The sequence below is a fragment of the Monopterus albus genome, unplaced genomic scaffold (genome assembly GCF_001952655.1).
Source record: "Monopterus albus unplaced genomic scaffold, M_albus_1.0 scaffold23.1, whole genome shotgun sequence".
In the NCBI taxonomy this organism is placed as follows: Eukaryota; Metazoa; Chordata; class Actinopteri; order Synbranchiformes; family Synbranchidae; genus Monopterus; species Monopterus albus.
In genome coordinates this window covers 155930-178006 of record NW_018127903.1, presented here as the reverse complement: position 1 = coordinate 178006, position 22077 = coordinate 155930, and the positions used below count along the sequence as shown (strand labels likewise).

Below are 22077 nucleotides of genomic sequence, written 5' to 3'. Positions count from 1 at the left end.
CACATAAAACACACACACACAATACTGAAGCTGATAACCTACCAAGCCTCTTGCCATCTATCTCTATAACAACTGACCTCCCTGCTGTGGTTGCCGTGGTGAGATGTTTGAGGAGGTTTCACTGCATGAAGAACGTGAGCTGCTGTGGTTTCCTATCAAAGGTTGTGGGTGCTGTTCGGGCAGCGAGGGAATAATCATCCATAAACTGAAGTTTTTACATGATGCCTAATAGTTTTTTTTTTTCTAGGAAATCAAACTCCTATAGATTTTAGAATTTGAATTTAGTTTCTTTCTCAGGGTCAGAGAAATTAATATTCCATCATTTACACATTAATTTAATTTAAGTAAGTAGGCCTATCTTAATTTCTACCCTGCACACTGTCCTAGTTATTGCTCTTCAAGAAAACAAGAGCGACCTGGAAAGCCCTCTTTGATCCAGTCTGTCACACTGTAGCCTGGTTGGGGGGGGAAACGGTATTGGACCTTTGCCATGCAAATGTAGTTTAAAAACCAGTAGCTTTGCACACATAAAGGCGCTTCTTTTAATATGTGCCCCCTTTCTTTACACCCACAACCATTGTGTATAAAATCCTGTTTTTCCTGAAAAGATTTCTAGTCGCAGCCACAGACAATGTTCCCCCACACAAGCTGTCGTCTTTGTCATGCCCCCCCTCCCCTCCACTTCAGTCAGTAAAGCAGGATCTCTGGCAGTCGGCCCCACGTGCAAATTGTGTGTTTCGGGGTACAGGTGGGGGGCTTGCCAGAGTCTGCCTACCTGTTCCCCTGTAAACTGGTCAATTTTGACAGACATGGACAAGGAGGGAGAAAAAGTGCTCATGGAAACCAGAAGGGGGGATCGAGGGGCGGGTAAATGAACAAATGTCAGGGTTAGTGGGGGGTCGCCAGGGCTGTGGCTGTCCTCTCAGGGGTGTCTCCTGATAGGGTATGGTGAAGGGGAGTGAGGCATGCTGATAAAAACAACTCACTAACAATTATGCTCACCTAAAATAGCCCTTACTTAAGTATATAGCATGCTTGCCAGTTAATTGTACACAAAAACAAAGACTTCACAAAAGACGTCCTGCAGCCAATGTATTTTCTTGTATTTTGGCATGATAATTAAGTGTGACAGCTATGAATGCAAAGTTGGCAGATATTATAGTGGCCTGTCTAACTCTACGTACTGATTATGATTGTTTGTATTCCAAAAGTTATACTTAACTATAAAATTAGAAAAACTGCAGCATTGTGCAAAGAACTACTGTATATTATATAATGAAAAAAATCATTAGAACTGGTATGACAGCTTTGATTGTGCATAACACTGTGTACACTCACATACGCAGTTGGCATCAGTCATATAAAACTATGTAGTACATCACTATTTCATCATTCATAACAAGGCTTAGTGATGGAGGTTTGACAGTTATCTGTGGATGCAGAAAGAAATCATTGAACAGAGTCTGGCTCTGTTTTCTAGACTATTGTGCCTATTTTTGTGAATACTGAGAGTACTTGACAATTACAAACGTTGTACAAAACATGAGTCCATTCTGTACAGATTACAGCCCATATCTGTTCCTAACCAAGCAGCTGACTGCATGGGATTTAATGACAGTGGCTCTAATGTTCTCAGGAGATTATTCTTTTTATAATGGCAAGCAAAAAGCCACTGTCAATACAATACATTCAGTAGAAGGCAGTATTTTATCTGTGTTACACTTGAATAATTTGAGTATGATTGCTGCATTTCCTTTCAGTTGTTCTGTGGATTTGTTCAACTCATTCTTATTGATATGCTGTAGGACTAACAACCATAAAATCTACTAAGACCTCTGATCTGTACTATTGACCATTATTGTAGCCAAGAGGTTTTTTACAATGTGGTATTTTTATGCTACAGTTGGTGAGAAACCTGTTTACATTCCAGGGTGCTGTATAGTTCACTTCTCTGTTCAGCTCACTCAGATTCCAAAGCACTGTATAGATTTCTTTCAGCTGATGAAATTAAAAAGACAGCAGTGTGTGTGTGGTGTGCCTTCCAGCAACGTGATTTGCCTGCGAGTTCATGATACGGGTTGAGAGGGGAGTTCCTTTGGGGGGGATTAAATAGCTCCCTCTCTTCCTTCCCTCCTCCCCTGCCCTCCATACTTGCAGAACACAAACAGCTTGCAGGGCTGTACAGTACTTGTACAACATGTTCGCCACAGTGCTGCTCACAGGTAACAATAAGCCAGGGTCAAAGGTTAAGAGGGATTGTGAAGCTCAGATTCTTGTGTGTTCCTCTGGCAAGCATTGTGCACACAGGCACAAGAAAGAGTGCCCATAGTATCGCTGGGAGATAGAGAGTGAGAGACACAGTGAGTTGGCTCAGTAGAGGGGGGTATCAAAAATAACAAGACTGGTATGATAGATTGGTCTATAGAGTTGGGACAGTCTTGGATCTTAGACTAATGCCAATTGCATAAAAGAGCTGTGCTGACTGTATCAGTTTCATCTGCCTGTGTAACCTTCTTATACCAAGAAAACAGTCAACAATGGGTTTCTTATAAAGCTAACGATACTCTTTCCATATCCTAAACACCGTTTTCAGATCTGCTTTAGTTACCTAAAAGCAGTGGCGGAGGAGGTGTTTAAATCTTTTAGTTCACTGCCATTAAAAGTCCTGTACTGAAACTTAAATAAGAGTCTAATAGTATAATCGGATGAATGTACTTAAATTATCAAAAAAAAACTTATGCTGCAGAGTTACAGTATATTATTATATATATTATAATAAAGGGGTATTACCACAGATGGATGTGCATGTAAAAAGCATTTTAATGTAGTAGGTCAGGTTGGAGTTCATTTTAACAACTTAATGTACTGTTGGGTAGTGTAATCTGTAATAATGCATCATATTTAACTGTTGGTTAGACTGAAGACATAGTGAAAGTCTGTCTTTGTGAAACCAGATCACCGATTATCCATTTAATCTCTCAGTCCTGTGTCTAAAACCTGTTGTCCAATCATAGCCACCTTTTGCAGTCATTTGCCTTAACCCACAGTCTAATTCAGGTTAGTGCCAGTTCTGTCACACATGTTCCTCTCCAGCTGTTAGTACATTATACCCTTGGTGCCCTGATAAAATGAAACCCAGACCAATGGTGCATAAAATGGAATCTGGAAATATGTAGATTTTAAAATTCAGCTTTTTAAAAATCCTCATTCCCATAAATGTATTCAAAATAAAGGCAACTGTTTCATAACATGAATTAGGTTACTGTACATTTTATATGGTATATGTTCCCCAAAAGCAGGAATTATTAATGAAGATGCTTTTTGGCCTGAAATTGCTATTCAAACAATTATGTACTTAGTTTCTTCCAACAAATGCATTCCACATTATTGTTTTGCCTCATAGCAAAGCACCCAAAAGACTAAAACCTTTCATTCCAGCAAAGGCCGCTATTGGTCACCGTCAATAAAAGCATAAAAGCATTTATTTCCCACGTTTGTCAAATTAACAGCATACTCCATCTCCCATAGGACTTGTAAGGTTCATTAACCTTTCTGTGAAGTGGGACAGGTTTCCAGCAGTTACCATAACCTCTGTCTCACTCCTACCTCAATTATAATAGAAGAATTAAACATCCAGCGATTCAAAACAGTAATGCTGCCTCTTAAATCCCTTTGTACCAGCTCTCAGTTGTTAATGACTAAAGACACTGAATGAACTATAGTGTTGTCAACAGATATAGCTGTGGACAGAAGCAAATCAAATGGCTACACTAAAGACCAGGGATTACTGACTATGCATGTGCAGTTTTTGATGACCAAAATGTACCATTTATAAAATTATTATTCTGTGTTTTTAATGGTATGTTGCCTTTATTTTCTATGAATAGCACAGCCTTAGATTAATGGTACATGAAACCGTTATTACCTACTGGGGAAACTTTGCCACATATGTGTGGAAACACTTGTGGCTGTGTATTGATTAATTTTTGCAAATTGAAGAACCCTTCACCAAAAATTTTCTAGCTGCACCCCAGCCCTTCTGAAGTCAAAAGAACAGACTGACCTTGAACTAGTTAAATGGCCAATTACATGGCTATTGAGCTCCTTTAATTTCTCAATAATTAGATTAATTGTATGGACAAAGAGTTAATTCTCTTGTCCACCTACTCTTCCTTCATCATCATCCTCTTCCTCTCACTTCTTTTCCTCCCCCTCCATGCCCTGGCCCACAAGGTTTCGTTATTCATTTATTTTGTGTCACTGTTCACACCTCAAAAGCAATTTTAATTCAGTGCCTTTGACTGTTTAATAAGCTTAATATTCCCCTTCGTCCCCCACCCACTTATATCCCCCCATCCCTTCAAGTATTAATCAATATCCAGCACGTCTCAATCTATTTGTAGGTATATACAGTATCTCTATTATAGTCTGTTCATTTACTATCTTACTGCTGGAAACTGCTGTAGCCATGGAGCTGCGAGGCCCTGTGTTCGTGTGTGTGTCTTCTGCTACTTGTAGGCAAGCTCAGGCTGGGATTTACCAGTGCCACCCCCGTCAGTGGGAAGCCCTATATAGGGACAAGTCAGTGCCTTATTTGCTTGTTGTGTTGATGAAGCTGGGGGTGGGGCGAGTGGGCAGCCTTGTTCAGGTTCCAGGATTCCCTTCAAATGAGTCAGCCAGCCCCCACTCAAACTGACTGTTACCTTGGGAACTCAGGCTTGGGCTTCCCTCAACAGTACTAAAGTACAGACTCATCAGCACCCATACTCACTAACACACACACAGTAGCTGGAAGGGAAGCAGCACCCAGGTTGGAGCTTGGCCACTTTGTTGCGGTGCATTAATGGACGTTAATTAGACTGAATGGATGGATGTGATAATGAGTTTGGGTGGCTAGCTTCTTAAGTCAGTGATTTGAGTAATAGTAGGCTTTTCTACTAATGAGTATAACCAAAACAGTGTAGGTTTGGTACATCGCAGTGTGTCAGGTGATGTCAGTTCACTTACTAATAAGATTGTTTATGTTTCAAACTCAGTTCATTACCAAAGCCAAATTAATTTCTTTACCAAAGCCATTAGTACGGGCAGACTATTGTTAAGTGGGTTAATTTGTTTATGCACTGAAGCACATCAAGGGTGGCTCCCCCACTGGCTCTCACCCTATCCCACTAAGGCCAACCTATCCTGCTCATCTGATCACCAGTAGGTTTCTTTGCAGACCAGTCACACCAGACTTGAGCACAGTAAGCTTTTACATGACTCAGGTTCAGGTTAAAGGGCCATGTCTCAGAGAGACATGGCGACGATGTGACAGCAAGAAACAAACTCCTATACCTGCTGGATTTGGCAGAACAAGATAAAAACGGTGTAAACAGTGCATACTGTAGATAATACATATACACAAAATGAGTGTCCAGGTTACTTTTCTGGCACATGCGCTTGCAGTTCAACAGTATGCGCATACTTCAATTTTGGGCTGCATGCTGATGTCCTGATTGGGACAGACCTTTCACCCTGTGACCTTGGAAACCATGTCATGGTCTTGACAGTCGCTATGAGTAAAACACAAAGACCACCATGGAAAATGTTAGTGGTACTATATGCCATGGAGCTCCCTGTGGGAATATGCTTCCTCATGATGGCCTTGGGGTCCTTGCTCATGCCACACCAAAACCATTGATTTGACTTCATGATGCCCAAGTGGCCTTTATGGACCATCACAACAATGTTCATCTGCATCTGACATCAATGGTATCACTGGGCTATGCAGACTTTACTCCAGTATGACAGGTCATGCTAGCCCTTTTGAGATCTTTGAACATAATTATTACTGAGAGCAACAACGCATGTCTTAGTTATCCTATGTCTGCATGGCACCTGACAAAAAGCTAATAGTACAGTGCCAGGAAAAGAGAGGGCACAGGGAAATCTTCATTTTTGTTAGCAGTCTCTAACTAACTGCAGTGAGTAAACACTGCATAAATTGTAACTTGCACAAATAAGCAAGTTGTGTCATGAATATATCCAAACTACAACTTCAGTGTATACCTGTATAAAAGGTCACTCCTCTGCTTGTTCAGGCTGTTCCCAAGTTCTGTCTCAGTGTATGGTGGTACAGGTTCTAGCACCCTGCAACCCTGAACAGGATAAGAGGGTTCAGCCGTGTATACAGTAAATGGATAGTGTTGACATGGCAGAGTTTTTGACATGAAAATACCAGAATTATGAGTCACTAATCATTCTTAGTTAATTTATAAGTTGCTAAATCTTTTGTCAGTAGGTTTCTTGCTACTCAGTATAGAAGAGAATTGTGTTCCCCAGTCATTTTAAATGCAAAAGTGCCAGATTACATGGAAATCTTCAATTTCCATCATTATTAGAAAAGAAGAAATTAGGCCATTATGAATAGAAATTCAATGTGTTTCCTTTATTGACATAACTAAGTCCCCAACTCAAGCAGTGATGTGATTCTGTCTTCCACTTTGAAAAAAAAAAACGGTGTTTAACCTGTAAATGGTGAGGTTCCTTGTGAGACACAGACTTCTAATTCACAATAACCCTGCAAATGAATGGGCTGATTACTGAGGCAGAGATGAGGAGGCAGTCATAAGCACTTGGCTTGAGTGGAATAGGCGAGGGAATGGTGAGGGGGGGGGCTGTGGCAGTACAAGTCCAGCCTCAGAAATAGAGCTGTGAACACCATCTGTCATGCTCTCTCTCCCCGTCTGTTAGCCTGACTGAAAGTAAAAGGGAGAATGATGCTCTCAGAGCTGCATTAGAAGGACGTGGGTGCTGATTGTCGTAGGTGTGGGTTTACAGGGTGTGCAATGGAGGGGGAGGGAAGCGGTGGATATACAAGGAGGTGCATGAGTAACTCTTGCTGACAAAGGGAAGCACTCACCCACACAGAGAAGGAGAAGGGTTGTTGGGCAAGTGGGTATTCCTGGTGAAACCGCACCCCTGCACCCACCCACCATGTCCTAGCAGACTCCTACCTATTGGCTTTGTTAGAGGATTCCTAGCGGAAGTTATGTAGATACACTATACAAACACACAACTCATCTTCTCTGCTAAGGCCTAGATAAGTTAATAACTCATGCCTTCAAACATTGATTACGTTTGCTTTGGTGATGCCTGGACTTGCTTTTCTTAGCCACTTTTAGACCCACAGGAGGTGAATAATTGTCCCATCACTTTCAAAAGTCTTATAATGGTACTAATACTGCTTTCACCTCTGATCCAATTCTGGCGCATTACTGTATGTGGAGAAATGAGTTGGTCTGGTTCAACATTGCTTGTGCTTCACTTAGACCAGAGAAAAGAAGATGATGTGCTAAACATTGGTTATTGAATTGTCATGCTAGTGCGTGACCCACAGAAGAATCTCTGCTGCATAGCTTTTTCTAGATTTTCAGAAATATTCATTGCTCATAACATGTAGGTTGTTCGGAATCCTTTCTGATTTTGTCTGAGTCAGAGTGTGAAATAGAGTCGATAAAACATGAAGGCAAGCTGTGCCACGATGAGCAGCGTGGAAAGGCAGAATAAAGTGTGTGTAACACCACATCTGGACTTGCATTAGTTAGATCTGGTATCTAAAGAGGTAACTGGCTCGCAGTTGAACGGAGGAAAGACAAATTAAGGAATCTTTAGTGAAAATGTTTTTGTTTTTTTTTACATTTAGAAACAACCGACAGTCACAGTGCTCTTTACCATGATTGCCCTCCGCAGGCACATCAGAGGTCAGGGTCAACTATACAACAGCTCGCAAAGACTTTTTCACGGGTTATTTACCAGGGTGCATGTTTCCAGTTGTACTGTGTTGAACTCAGGCCCTCCATTTGAAAGGTGGTGTCCCCATTCAACGCACCCCCCCCACCTAACAGCTATCTATCCATCCATCCATTATCTATAACACTTACCCTGAAGAGGGTCACGGGGAGGCTGGAGCCAATCCCAGCTGACACTGGGTGAGAGGCCAACTGTACTGCACAAAATAGTGCTCTCCTGATGAAAGATTTAAACACCTTTATGTGTCAGTCTTGTTATTCTTTTCTGTAAACAGCCATACTGACGTCATTGTTTCTCCCACTCTGCTTGGTGTGTGATTCGCTATCACAGCTACAAGAATGGGTATTCCCCCAGTGTGAGGATGCAAGGTGTAGTCACATTTTGTTTCTCAAAATAACTCTGGAATAACTTATTGCATGTTGCTTTTGTTTTCATTACTGTTTGAAAGAATGACTTCACATGTCCCTCAACAAAAGCTTCTTTATGACATCTTTACAGTCAATGATTTGTATAATTGTTTGATGATCACAAAACGTCCATGTCAGGGTTTAAGTCTCAGTGGCAATGTATGTCATCGGGAAATTAATACTTTGCACTAAGGTCAGTATACTCAGTAAGTATAGTATTTCAAATAGTGCTTTAAATTGCTGAGCTTTTCTCTGTCTTGCCGAATTTTGTACTGTGACCTTGGGATTATTATTTTCTTCAATATGAACCTCTAACGTATATAAAACGTATACTGTATGTATCTAGTGTGTAACTTTTATATCGGTCGAGTTAAACAACAATGTGTGCAGAACAGTCTAAAATATAAATAATTACTTAGAATCAGATTTACTGGCCAGGTGTGTTGAACACACAAGGAATTTGATTTCAGTACAGTGGCTCTCAGTCTGCATGTACAATGTCCTTCCATAAGGCAATGAGTAAACAAAAGAGCGAGAGAACAAGAAAAGAAAAAGAATGTGCAAACAAGAAAAAAGAGAGGTCTAATAATAAGAGTATAATATACTAATGCCGAGATGAAAATATTTACAGAGAAACACTAATAGTGTGTTCCTTGGTAACTGCATAAATAATGAAGCTAGTGTTTTTCAACTTTCAGCTGTTGAAATGACATAACGTGCAAATGACCAACACTGACACAGTGGCTGTGAGTACTGTTGTGCTTTCTAGCAAGGATACTCATTTGAATATTCGGCTGCTTTTCTGTTCAGTGTTTCAAATTAAACACATTGCTTATACAAAACAATTAATGCTAATGGATTTTTATGTTCAGTGTTGTTCTGTTTGGAATGAATTAGTAGCATGCTTCACATTGTGATTATATGAATGCATGTACACAACAGTTGTCCAAACTGCTGTTTTCTCTGACATCTGTATTATGTATTGTAACTTTTATCTTCAGCTTGAAGTCAGCACATACTCCTAAAACTGTTTGGTGTAGGTGAATATGGGTATTGTAGAGAAGGAGTGTTGCAGTTTATTATCTGTGTATTGGTTTGATAAGTAGATATATAATGTTAATGTGTCATGGTATATTATACTCTGGAATAAAGCATGTAGGAAGTAATAAGGAAACAGCACACTTACTTCAGCCAAGCCCTTTACCACATGGTCCTTAAACAACTATTGTATATCTGTTCATGCTTTTCTTATGGCATTTGTCAAGTTAACTTCTTTTTTGTTGGTATTGTGTCTCTTCTCATCAGACATTTTATTCCTATCAACACCATTATCTTCAGTGTGTATAGTCCATAATGTTTTGGCCGTTATGTGAAGAGCTTTTCAGCATCAAGGGTAGGGAGTCTTATTGCTTTTAACTTTTCAAACCCTGAGCTCAGAGTATCAGTGATCCAAGATTAACTTTATCAATGCACTGTGTGGCTTTTGACCCCCTTAACAAAGATGTAATAGATTTGTATGTGAAAATGTGTGTGTGTGCGTCAAACAGCCATAACATCTACCATCCATACTGAAATATAAAAAGAATGAAGTGATTATATTTGAAATAAGAGGCCAGTCTCAGTGACCGTTGACCAGCTCATCGGTGGTTGCTACAGACCTTATTATCATACTAGACCCTGAATTATTCCAGGTTTAGCGATGTTCAATTGGGTTGTGAGACGTTAGATTCATCTGTTGAGGTCAAACTGTGATGAACTCGGGCCTGATATGTTTGATTCTTTTGAATCCTTATGTCGGTTTTCAGAACGTCATTGTTACATTTTGTTTCTGTCCACAGATTTAGCTTAACATTTCCTAGAAACTTTTCAAGTGTATTTCTAACCAAAAAATACAAAAAAATACAGCAAGCACATAATTATACTTAAAGCTGAGCCTTTCTTAATAAACATAATTAGCACGGCATGCGGCTGTGAATCATTTAGTGGTCAGAATGTTTCATGCTCTGTGCCCCACCCACACAACCGGGTCCCTGAGGGAGAGGCCGCCCACCATGTGAGAATGTCCTGTAGAACAGTGTGAGCGAGTCCATCACTACCCACTGGACATCAACACTGTCTTGCCCTGTCACAACTACTGTGACACCAGCTTCACTCTGGAGTTGATGAACCACTACAGCCACAAAAGTGTTTCTTTTTTTTTAAGATTTTGATTTCTTATGAACAACAATATATGTGATTCTATATAAGTTCTGCATATGATTGACTTGTCTCTTATTATTTGGCTGAATTTCAATATTGCATGCTGTTGTTTTTACTCTACGTATTGTAATGAAATTAAAAGGGCAGAGGGTGCCGTGGAGAGTGAGCGAGAAACGAGCATTAAGATGTGGGAAAATGTTGCACATTCAAATGTTGACTACCTGTTGCTATGGCAATGGGTTTGGATCCTGCAGGCTGCAGGACTCTTGCTATTTCTAAATAAAGCTTTTTTTCTCACTGATCAGCACATGAAGATACTCTGTTGAAATTAATCTTCTGAATTTTATCAGTCTGTGTAAACACTGGTCCTGAGTGTTCTAATACTTACTGTTAAACAGCAGTGACAGAATTATAGATAAAAAATGAAGCAGAATTATCATCTTAACAGTCAAATATATCAGTTACCATTACAAATTTCTAAGTATATCTCAGTCATTTTGCAGGTAGAATTACAAACGCACTATGTGCTTATAACTGAAGAGATTTATAAAATTTGGCCCTATATACCATGCATTGCTGAAGTATTTGCCATTAAAGTCAGACTGATTGGTCCTGTTTTTTTGTTTGTTTGTTTCTTTCTTTCCATTTCATTATCAGGAAACATTTACATATATTGTGCTTTATTAGGTTATTGGAATAGGAGGTTTAAGTTATATTTACAACAATGTAATGTGTTTATCCCCTTTTAAAAAGATTTGAAAGAATTGCTGAGTGCAACATGTTTGCACCATTCTCAAGACAATTTAAGTCTGTTTGTATTGTGTCCACATCCCCTGAAATGAGGCATGATGTAATTTATTTTTATTTTATTGGTTTATTTATTTTTTATTTGTTTTCTCACACAGAAAACTGAAATTTCTGCTTAAGGATCAAATGAGTTGTCAAAAGAGCAGAGTCTTGTGCAAGTCTTTTGTCCTGGTGCTGTCTAGTAACACAGTACCTTGGTCACCCTGTGGGGGGAGCCTGTGTGTGGAGAAAAGAGGACAGAGATAGGTACTGAGACCAGATATTTGACACCCATGACTGGGACTTCCATGCTTACCTCAAGTGGGTTTTGGGCCATTTCACAGACAACATATTTAGTCCGTTTCCTCCCACTCAAGGATGCACCCGTCTTGCATTAAACATCCAAGTATACTAAACAAACCTTCGTGTGTGCAGTGTGAAGTCCCTAACTGTGCGCTTCCTGAGGAAGATGGAGTTTAACCTGACAAATATACAGTGGAAAATGCTTATGAAAAGTATCCTCACTTCACATTGGGTCGTCTGTTTCTAGGCAACAGGAAGTTAATGTACAATTAATAATATGGGAGATTGCTACTGGGAAATCCATTGAATTGTTTGATTTGTTGGGAAGAGTCTTTTGTCTAGGAACTGTCTCTTCAGATATTAATATAATAGGTATTTTATATATTTAACTTTGATATATTTTAACCAACAGGTTTGATGTAAGCCTGTGGTGGAGCTTCCTGTAAGGTTGAATTTTTATCTTGCTAGTGACTTATAATGGTCTTTTCTCAATAATCACCTGCGTTTCATGGTTTATTGAGTTTATACTTGCAAAAGAAATCCCCTCCAATAGCAAGATGTGTCTAATTTAGTCACAGTTCTACCAAGTCCTCCTCTGTAGTTATTACAGTTGGTGCTAATTCAGGGACTGACTGCTAAGCTAAGCAAGAGAAAGATTTGGCTGTGGAAGCACAAAACTAAAGAAGAGTGACATTACACTATGTTGTGTTGTAGAAAGCGATGCAGCGGCCCACCATCCTTCCTTTTTGTCAAATTTTTAGTTTTTAATTGTCATTTTAAACTGTCAGTTTTAGCCCAAAAGTGAATTGACCTAACTATCATTCATAAATCTCTGTCGGGATTGACAGGGTGATGCACTCAAGAAAGGGCAGATGCAAGGGACAACCCTCACTGGTAAGTATAATTTTCAACTGATCATTCATTGTTTAACCTTTGCTAGTGTCCTCATTATATCTTGTACTTTAATTATTGAAATTAATTTATATACAGTCACAAGATAAAGCAGTGGCACTGTTTGCAATATCCTGGTTTTTTGCATAAATTGGTCATGAAATGTGATCTGATCTTCACCAAAGTCACATATATCACCAAACACAATATTTCTAAGCCGATAAAACTCAAACAGCCTAATATTTATCCAGTTATTGGATTATAGTTGCATTGTTTTGATTATTCTATGTAAGGAAGTGCTATAGTTCACCAATCTCAGTTCTCTTTCTCTCATTGTTTTTGCATGTAGACTATCGTCCACCGACTCCGCCACAGAAGTCAGGTTTACACCGCTACCAGTTCATGTTGTTTGAACAGCTTCCAGATGTGTCAGTGTCACTCACTGAGCAGGAGCAGTCATCTCGCGGTAATGACTCCTCTTACCAGCAACTTGCATTCACAACACTGTTGACCAGTGCAGTATCATCTATCATATACCAACACTGATTTACACAACTGTCAACAGTTTATTGTTGAATCTGCAACAGAAACATTGCTCCAAGGCATTTCCTCTCATTAACCACATCACAGGTTTCCGTGGTTATAGGTTTAATGTTTTAGAAACCCATATATGTTAGAGCAGGTATTTTTGGAAGCATTAACTAGTAGATCTTTCCATCTTGTGACATGTTTGCAGTAGGAAGTTGTCATATTTCAACATTAGATTGATTTAGGTTTTGCCTCATTTGTTTGAGTGGGCTTAATTGTTTATCTATGGTGAAACGTTACCATATTAAGTTGCAGAACATGTATTAGCGGCTCTACTGAAGCTGCTGTTATTGGTTACCTGATATAATGTCCTAAGACATTTGAGCCAGACACCATTTAATGTCAGGTTTTGTTTTTGTGGCATCATCCCAAAGACAATTTTTTTGCAGTTATTGTTATGTTTATATTTCATGTTTTCTTACTTTTCATCTTTCTGAAGAAAAAGTGTCTCGAAGGTGGGCAGCTGGGTGTACAGTTCGGTACCTTGCAGGAGGTGTGCCCGTCTGTCTGTTCTGCGCGGGTCATAGCTGGTGATTTGAGGAGAGATTAGGGCGGTTTGAGACTTCAAGTGCCACAGCTGTGAATTAGCCGAGCTGCCAGTCTCTGCTGTTTGAAGTTTTGACAGCTATGTTAGCAAACAATCCAGGCACATTAGGCTCAGGTCTGTTTGATACTGAAACTTATAGAAAAAGAAATGTCAAATGAGATTTACTTTGGAGTATTTTATTTCTCCAAACTCACATATGGGGAAGGTAACATGAACTCTGATTCCATTATTAGGGTCATCACTGTCAGGACAGGTTAAGATGAAGAAATATCAAATGAATAACTGCCTGCTACTTAAGATATTTTAATCCATTTTTGTGCTAAATAAACTGGAGCATACTCCTTTACTGCTACCAGAACTAATACAGTAGTTGCTCTCACATGATGATGTGAGCTGAGTGGATCCACCCATCCATAATCTACTGCATCAGTTTAACTCCTGCTATAGTACTCATTCTCTCTTGCAGAACTGCTCTCTCTGCTCCAGGGAAATGAAATTAAGACATTCACTGTTGGATAATCAATTTCTTCATTTGGTGGGTCAGTTCTGGAAAGAGTAAATGTCCTTGAAAAGAAGACAATGGGAATGACACTACATGAGGTATTAAGAATGAAAGCCTAGTCATGGTTTATGAATAGAGAAATATTCAATTTTACAGTCATAATTGGTTTGGCTGAATTCAGTGGGGTACCTGCTGTATTATTATTATTATTGGCCTCCACTTGGCCATGAACACTGTATTTTTATAGACAAGAGAAACGGAGGGAATCCCATGTCTCCCCACCTCCTCCGTTAAGTATGTTCACTTATTAGCGTCTGTCCTCCCTCCATGTGGTATGACACAGAGTACATTTTTCATAGCCCATGACATTAATTGATGTGATTTGCGAAGGGAGAGCATTTAGCCGTGGGTGGGAGACTCCTAATGATCATTTTCCACTTCCAGTAGTGCAGTCATTGACTCAATTTTATTGCAAATTTGTTGTCTTTTTCTTTTCATCTCTGACCATCACTTAACTAATAAAGGGGGTGAACAATGAGAGGTGGAACAGGCTGTTGTGAGGAACCGTGGGAGTCTGCTGTGTCTCCTGTGTTAAGGTTATGAATGTGGGTCAGTGAACTGATGGAGACAGCTGGTTTGTTACACAAGGAACTACAGGGGGCTATGCTCTTGGCACCGGACACAGGGGCATGATCATAGGAAATCCCCATTGCCCTGGCTCAGGAAGGCTGTCCCTGACTGGCGGCTGCCCCTATGCCAGGGTGGGGGGCAGGCGTAGGCACACAGGCCCTCGTGATACTTGTCAGTCACTTGGCAAGCCCTCAGTATGTCCTGCTACTGTCTAGTGCCGGCGAGTCAGTTTGTCAAGGGAAACAGTGTTACAGTGCCGGGGAGGGAAACACTGAGGCCTTGAGAGAGGCCAGCTAGTGTTGTTTCAGCCTACACGGTAGTTTGCACACACTGTTCACACATCCAGCCCTCTGTCTCCTGACTGGGACCCCAACAGATACTATACATTGATCAGAAACAAAAATATGATGAAAACAGAAAGAACTCCATTAGAATTATTGGCTGAAAATTAAAGTGAAGCATGAAAATGAGAAATCTGTCAAAATCATCATTCATGCCCATTTTGTAATTTTATTTTTCATGGTAAATTATAAGGGAGAGGATGTATGCAACAGTCGGGTTGTGCGAATGAACGGATCACAGTGGAGTTAGCTGCTGGTGCACGTTGCTCATCTCGCCTCCTAGAGCCTGTACTGCCAGCTCAGCACCCTCCACAGTAATTGAAGCCATTTGCAATGTTTCAGTGTGGTAATGGGCAGATCCATGTCTACCACCCACCCACAGCCTCTACCATTAATCAGAGCTGCGTGGAGTCAAGAGAGCCAAGATTTTGTTGCTACAGCAGGCCTGAGTTTCAGCCAGGAGTCGGCTGCCTTAAAGGAACACTTTGACGTTTTGAATTTTGGCTAGATGATTTTTTGTTTTTTTTGTTTGTTTGTTTTTTTTTTTTTTTACAGACACTTGTCAGGTTTGGGGTTTTTGGACTTGTCTTCAACTTCCCTCACTTAGGTTCATAGTACTGTCAGAAATCCTTGCTAAAATCAGTCATAAAGATGGAGTAACCAGTGGATCGTTGACAACATTTTTCAAACAACAGTAATATTTCCTTCTCAGTTGTAAAGATTTACTGCTATTAAAGGTCTTTGCTTTTTTGAGTATTGGTCTGATAAATCAAGGAATCTGTTGATGTTACTGTTAAGAAAATAATCATTAGGTTTCAGCTCAAGCTGAAACAGTTGCTCTATTAATGGATTAGTCACTTGACAGAAAACTAACCAGGATGTGTTTTGATAACTGATGTGTCATTTATCAAGAAAAATGCTCATTCTTCTCTGGTTGCAGCTTCTCTAATATGAGGAGTCATTTGCGTTTCTCTGTTTTATATACGCTATTTTGGGGTTTTGGACAAAACAAGGCAATAGAAAATGTCATCTTCAGTTCTAGAAAGATTGAATCAATATTTTTCACAAATTTCCTGCACTTTATATACAGTATAGGTAAATATAAATAATCTGCTAATTAACAGATTTTTTTAAAATGTCATTAGGAAACTAGTTACAACGTGTGCCTCTGTTAAATGTAATTGATGAGGACAGGCACTATTAGCAATTCATTCAAATAGATTTGAATTGCAAATACAAATCATGTTTCCTGCTGTGTGACAAGCAAGGAATACTGACCAAGTAAAGAATAATTCAACATGTGGCATAATCCCTCTAAGTCTGAATATGGCCGCAGCAGAAGGTATCAATGTAGGCTGCTATATTGATAGCAGGCTGGGGGCAAAGATTGGCAGCCAAACAGCATTACACCATTGCTTGACCCAGGTCCTTCCACAGCAGGCATCTGCCGTGCCGAACTATTTCTTAGCAGTACTATTCTGTCAATGGCCTTTGACCTATTATTACTATGAATCTTATGCGTAGAAGTGTACCTCTTACCCTGATATGGCTCTTACTATTGTACTGCAATGAACAGGATCACTTGGTTTAGAGTTGAGTTTTAACAGGGACACTGTCCACAGCAAAAAGTGTAGCAGTTCTGTATCTCCTCAAAGCAGTCATGATCTTCCTGCCGTACCCAGACACAGAAGCAAGGTGGAAACAAAAGTGGAGACCGGAAAACTTAAACATCACCCTCAGGTCTCACGCTATCTGTCATTTCCATGATCTAGCAGATGGGAGAGTCAAAAACAAGTCTCTGAGACACCAGACTATTTTGAGGTCACTTGTAAATCAAGGCATTTGCGAGGTAACAGTCTGTGCGATAGCATGAGATATTGTAAATTTGCCTCATGTTGGATTGCGCCCAGTGATTGCACAGCTTTAGACAGGATTATGTGCGTAAAGCCTTACAAGCAGTGCCTGGTTTTGACTCTTCGTTTGATCATTACTCTACAATAAAATTATCTTAACTGTGACATTTTCTGTTAGAGGAAGTGTCGCCTAATGCTATGGTAAGGCAGGTAATCCACAGGAAAAAAAAAGTTTGGGTATTTATGCAAGACTGTCATGAGGGACAAATCTACCATATGACTCATGAACTACATTCCTTTATTCAGTGTAAAGTTTGTCATCCCCCAGCTGCCTCACCACTCAGCTTTCTTTAAATGCTGCCTCTGAAGGGTGAGGGACCTTGTTCAGGACATGCAGGTGATTTTGGGATTTGCAGAGGCGGTGCATTATCTTCCACTGAAGCACAGGCCAGAGGGGCCACTGGGGCCATGCCCTATCATACAGGCAGGTCACTTGACTCCATTGCCCTTGCTTGATTATTGGAGCCCTTTCTGCAGGCAGTCCTCATTCACAGAGAGGACCTGGCAAGATCCAGGTACTCATGTGCTCATCTTGCAGTTATTATTCATCATCCTCACCAGCTGAGCTCAGGACCTGACCTGACCTTATGGGAAACCCAGACTTACTGAGGTGTCAGTCTCATAAGCTAAACATGTAAGGAGGATCAGAAATAGTGCCTGAGCCCAAAATAGTTGAGTAATAATTTTATAGTACTGTCAATTTATGTTTGAAATAAAACTACATACAAATAAATACCTTAAGATCTGAGCAAAACACAATACATTTTGAAAATTAGCCAAACAGGTTGACAATTTGAAATGTAAATTAATTATTCTGACTTGTTGTTGCATTGTTGGTTGATGAGTGCACCTGATATGTGGGGCACCAGCAAAATGTATTTCTTCTCCCACAGCTCCTCCGTGATGCCAGAGAATACAAAATGTGGCTCCCTGATGGTGAAAACAGAGACAGCGAAGGCCTGTAAAGCAGCTGCAGCAAGAGGTCAACAGCAGTAATGTTTCTATCCTGGCCCAGTCATATTCATCCCCTAACTGTCAAACCATTCTCTCTACAGATTTGGACCATTTCAATAGTTGGCTTTCTTTTCAAAAGATTAACTTTCCTACGTTATTCTTGAGCAGCTGTTAATGTAATTACTCTGCATATGGAAATACCAGAATGTCAGTGATTCCCTGTATTATGGAGCAAGGCACTGTCTTACTTTATGTACACCCAAACGTGAGGACGCAGACAGACAGATGAACAGACATTTATTTCTCTTAGAATCTGTTGAAGTTTGCAAGTTTAAAGCATGCAGGGTTTTGTGAATTTGTCTCTTTTTTTCCCCAAAAAGGGAGGGGAAGCTGCAGGGAATCAGTGGTTGTCAAAATCTAAGAAGTGATATTGTCATACCAGCCGGATGGCCGTCTGGTGTTTGTTTAAAAGGGGAGGGAAGAAAAAAACAGTCCAGGCAATTGAATCATATCTTCTTGCCAATACGTCCTTGCGTTCCCACCTCCATCATTACAGCAACATGTTTTATTTTCAGCAGTGCTGTTCTCAGTGACTCATATCCTAGAGCCATGTGCTGCTCAGTTAGGCCTCAGATCCCTTAAACATGGGCCGAGCGGTCATGAAAAATGCTCTTGAGTTGCACCAGAGACTGCACTAAGACTGTGCTAAATTTATGTGCAATATTGTCAGAATAAAAACATGTTGTCTAGTAAACTGCTTTATGCTATTTTAGACTATCGGCAAAATTGTCTTGTATCAAACTTAAACCTGGGTTATAAGTAAATTTCCCCTCCACATACAATATCTAATAAATACTAATGCAAATAAATATGTGTGTTTATGTCACCCTGCTCCTACAGGTAAATGGGATATTCAGGCCTTCATCAAACGATTTGACCTGGGAGATCCTGTTGCCACTCTACAGTTTCTTACCCAGAACTACAAAGACTGAAGGATGCTCTAATGCCTGAACAGTGCAGAAGAAGAATTCATCTGTTCAGTAATAAATAAATAAATAAATCATGTTTCTCCGCTTTCCCTGACTTAAACAGCATTAATTCTTCAAAGCTTGCGGGTCAACCCTCTTTGCCTCTATCTTATCAGTGAGTTAGAAAGAGATTTACTTTTTGTGTTTAACCAGCTGCTAGGTTTTGATGTTGCTCTGTATCTTCGTCATGCGGTCTGGAACAAAGGATTTGGGAGAGATTTTGACCTCACTGGGGATTTCTTATTAGTTTCCGAATGCTGTCGACAAGAAAGGGAAGAAGGCCTGATATCACAACTCAGTGTGGAAAGAGTTGATTCTAATTCAGGGGCGGAAACACGTCAGGGCCAAAAAAAGGAAGTGGGAGGTGAAACCAAGACCGCAGCACAGCCGGATGCTGCAGTGGAACCAAAATACTCTACAGAGTGACAGGACAAGGGGGAGGGGCTGGAGGGCCTGTTGTGTGTTGGTGAAGGGAACTTACTGTTTGTGAAATAGTTTATCATATTTCCACTGACCACTCTCACCCCTGTTGGAAACACTGAGCTACTTTCAGGTCCTTAATAGATTTTTCTGACATAAAAACTACTCTGTCTAAATGTAGAAGTGTCCTTGAATGCAACTCTGGGGTGATGAACCTGTTTTGAACTTTAGATAGTTGACTGAGAGACCCACCTGACAGGTCTGCAGAGGATGGTGTGGATAAACTTTTCAACCTTTTATGAGGAGATGCTTTTCAGACTTCATGGGTGTTTGTAGAGGGTGAGCTAGACTACCCTCCATGAGGAATATTGGTTTCTAACTAGCAGCTCTCCTCTGGGGTGGGTTTGTATCAATACCCCTGATGTCTGAAAAGGGCTGGATTTACATGAGGGACTTTGATGTTCTGATGATCAATCTTTAGTTGGTGGTTTCATTGACCCTAATTTGGTGTCTCATCAGTGGGCTAGGCAGAAGTAGGTAATGGAGGTTTTCGTTCCTTTGGTGGTTAAGCCAGCTTTGGTAAACCCCTATGTGCCCTTTCCATGAACTCTGAGAATCATTGATCAAATTGTCCTGAATCTGCTTTGTTTGCCTCCTTGACTTAGCAGTCAAACGCAGCCAGGCCTCCAAACAAAACAACCAAAGCAATGCACATATGCACATGGTTTGTCAGAGTCCATTGCTTTTGAACAAATATTAAGTATCCATCAGTTGGAATATCACTCTTGACCTTGATTTACCCATCTTATTTGACTTATGTAGTCACATTTTTAACAATTGGCAAGTGCAGTATAATTCCACACTCATTGTGAAGCATGCCAAGTGGGAGCGCATTCTTCCAAAAACCACCTACTTGAATCCATCAGTACACCACTGAAATGTCAAGATTTGTACTTCCAAATACACTGTGCCTTTTTTCTCTTTTATATCTTGGAGATATCCTGCCAAAACAGCTGGGTTTTGCCACTGAGCTTCATTGAATGTACTTATTTTTACTCCAAATGTCAGGAGAGCTGCAATATTATGATTAAGAAAAACTGACAGCTGTAGTTCAAGTTGATTGTCTTCTCTAGAAAAAAATAACTTATCACATCCCCTGTTGATATGGGAAAGGCATTTAATATGTTCTTAATGTATTCAAACTTACAATAATTAAAAGGAATTTGTATAATCAATTCAATTGCCTAACAGGCACTAAGTGATCTAATATGCGTGATGACTTGAGACTATTCTTTTTATCTCTCTGCTGTGAAACAAGTGCAGAAGGTTTATTTCACTAGTGAATTTCTGCAATTCATCACTTGCTGCGAATGTGGCATCTGTACAAGGCATGTCAACAGTATGGCCTTCTGACCACTTTGCACATGTATTTACTGTGTTTGACCTCAACAGTCTGGTGATTGTTCTGAAATTCTGACTACAGAGATTCAGTGCATTTCTCTGCACCTGGAGATCTGAGTCCTGCCTCAGAAGAAAATTCACATGAATATCCATGTTTTTAGGTTTTATTGAACACTTGTCTGCATTCACCAACAAGGAACACAGAATTTTAAAATGCACCTTTTGACCTCTAAAGATTTTTGCTAAGGTATAGATTTTTGCTAAGGCCTTGTGTTTTAAATGCATGTTTTAAACCTTCCTGTTAACTGTGAAAAATAAACTCTGTATTTATACAGACAGACTTGAGTGCAAAACTACTGAATTAATGATAATCAAGTTTAATGTTCAACTGGAACTTTTGCAGACTACTGAGCTTAGTAGTCCAATAGTTTGCAGAAGTTCAACCTTATGATGGGTTGATGAAAATGAAACATCTGTACATTTTTTCATCTACTCATCAGAAATTACACTACATGCTACCAATATACTTTCTAAGACAGGCATGTCTTATGTAAAAAGCATGTAGTACTCTTACTTTAGCTTTAGCTAAGCTCAAACTTTGATTCTGATCAGTCACAAAAAAAGTGTTGTTAGTGCTAAAAAATGGGAGTTTGGAGATAGAGGCCTTTATCTGACAGTAGTAATTAGACAGTGGTAATAGCAATTTGGCCATTATACACTCTTCTTATTGGGGCATCATTAAAAGCAGACTCTACCATATTAGAACATACTGTATTTCTCATGTCTTGCTGTCAATCACAATAACAACAGAGGCACGTGCTTTAAAAAGTCATGAAAGATAAAGGATAAAAAGTTGCTTTGGGCATAATTTAAAGGCATTTTATTTTTCCAGCTTTCTACTTGTTGCAAGCAGCAACAAGTTTAGCCTTCACCAAGAAGTCTGGAAAAAACAAAACTAATTTGACTATACAGTATATTCACAGAGCCTGGCACACCCTGTGCATCCACTGAATTCCCATATGCAAAGGTGTAATGCCACAAGCCATTGACAAACAGTGAAGGCCTGGCCAGTGTGTCAAGGAAATAAGGCTGCAACAGGTAGGTGTTCCAGATGGGCTGGCCAACTTTCCAAACACAGAACCATGATGCTTCCCCCAAAGAGAGAGAATATAGTACAGTAAGTCTGCAACTTGACCTGAAGGGAAGTCTCTCACTGGTACACATCCATAAACACAACAGTTGAGGCAGTCCTTTCTGCTGCATTGATCAACCTGTGGGGTGGATAAAGGAACAGAATCAATGGGCAGTCTGATGCAGTAAGCCTGTAATAAACAGTACCATTTATAACTTTACAGTGTTACTTATGAGGTCATGGG

General features: G+C 39.9%; 1 protein-coding gene across 3 annotated transcripts in view; it reads left to right on the top strand.

Moving 5' to 3' along the window:
• Window positions 1-19788, top strand: part of pebp4 (phosphatidylethanolamine binding protein 4) — a 49038-nt gene extending 29250 nt beyond the window's left edge. For 2 of the 3 annotated variants that reach the window (XM_020594376.1, XM_020594377.1), the window contains exons 5-7: window positions 12335-12380; window positions 12727-12843; window positions 18753-19788. In XM_020594376.1, the coding sequence (XP_020450032.1) occupies window positions 12335-12380; window positions 12727-12843; window positions 18753-18844 (255 nt within the window). In that variant the 3' untranslated portion in view covers window positions 18845-19788. Of the gene's footprint in view, window positions 1-12334; window positions 12381-12726; window positions 12844-17791; window positions 17881-18752 lie in introns of all 3 variants that reach the window. The other variant, XR_002274481.1, reaches the window with a different exon arrangement.
• The last annotated feature ends 2289 nt before the right edge of the window (window positions 19789-22077 follow it).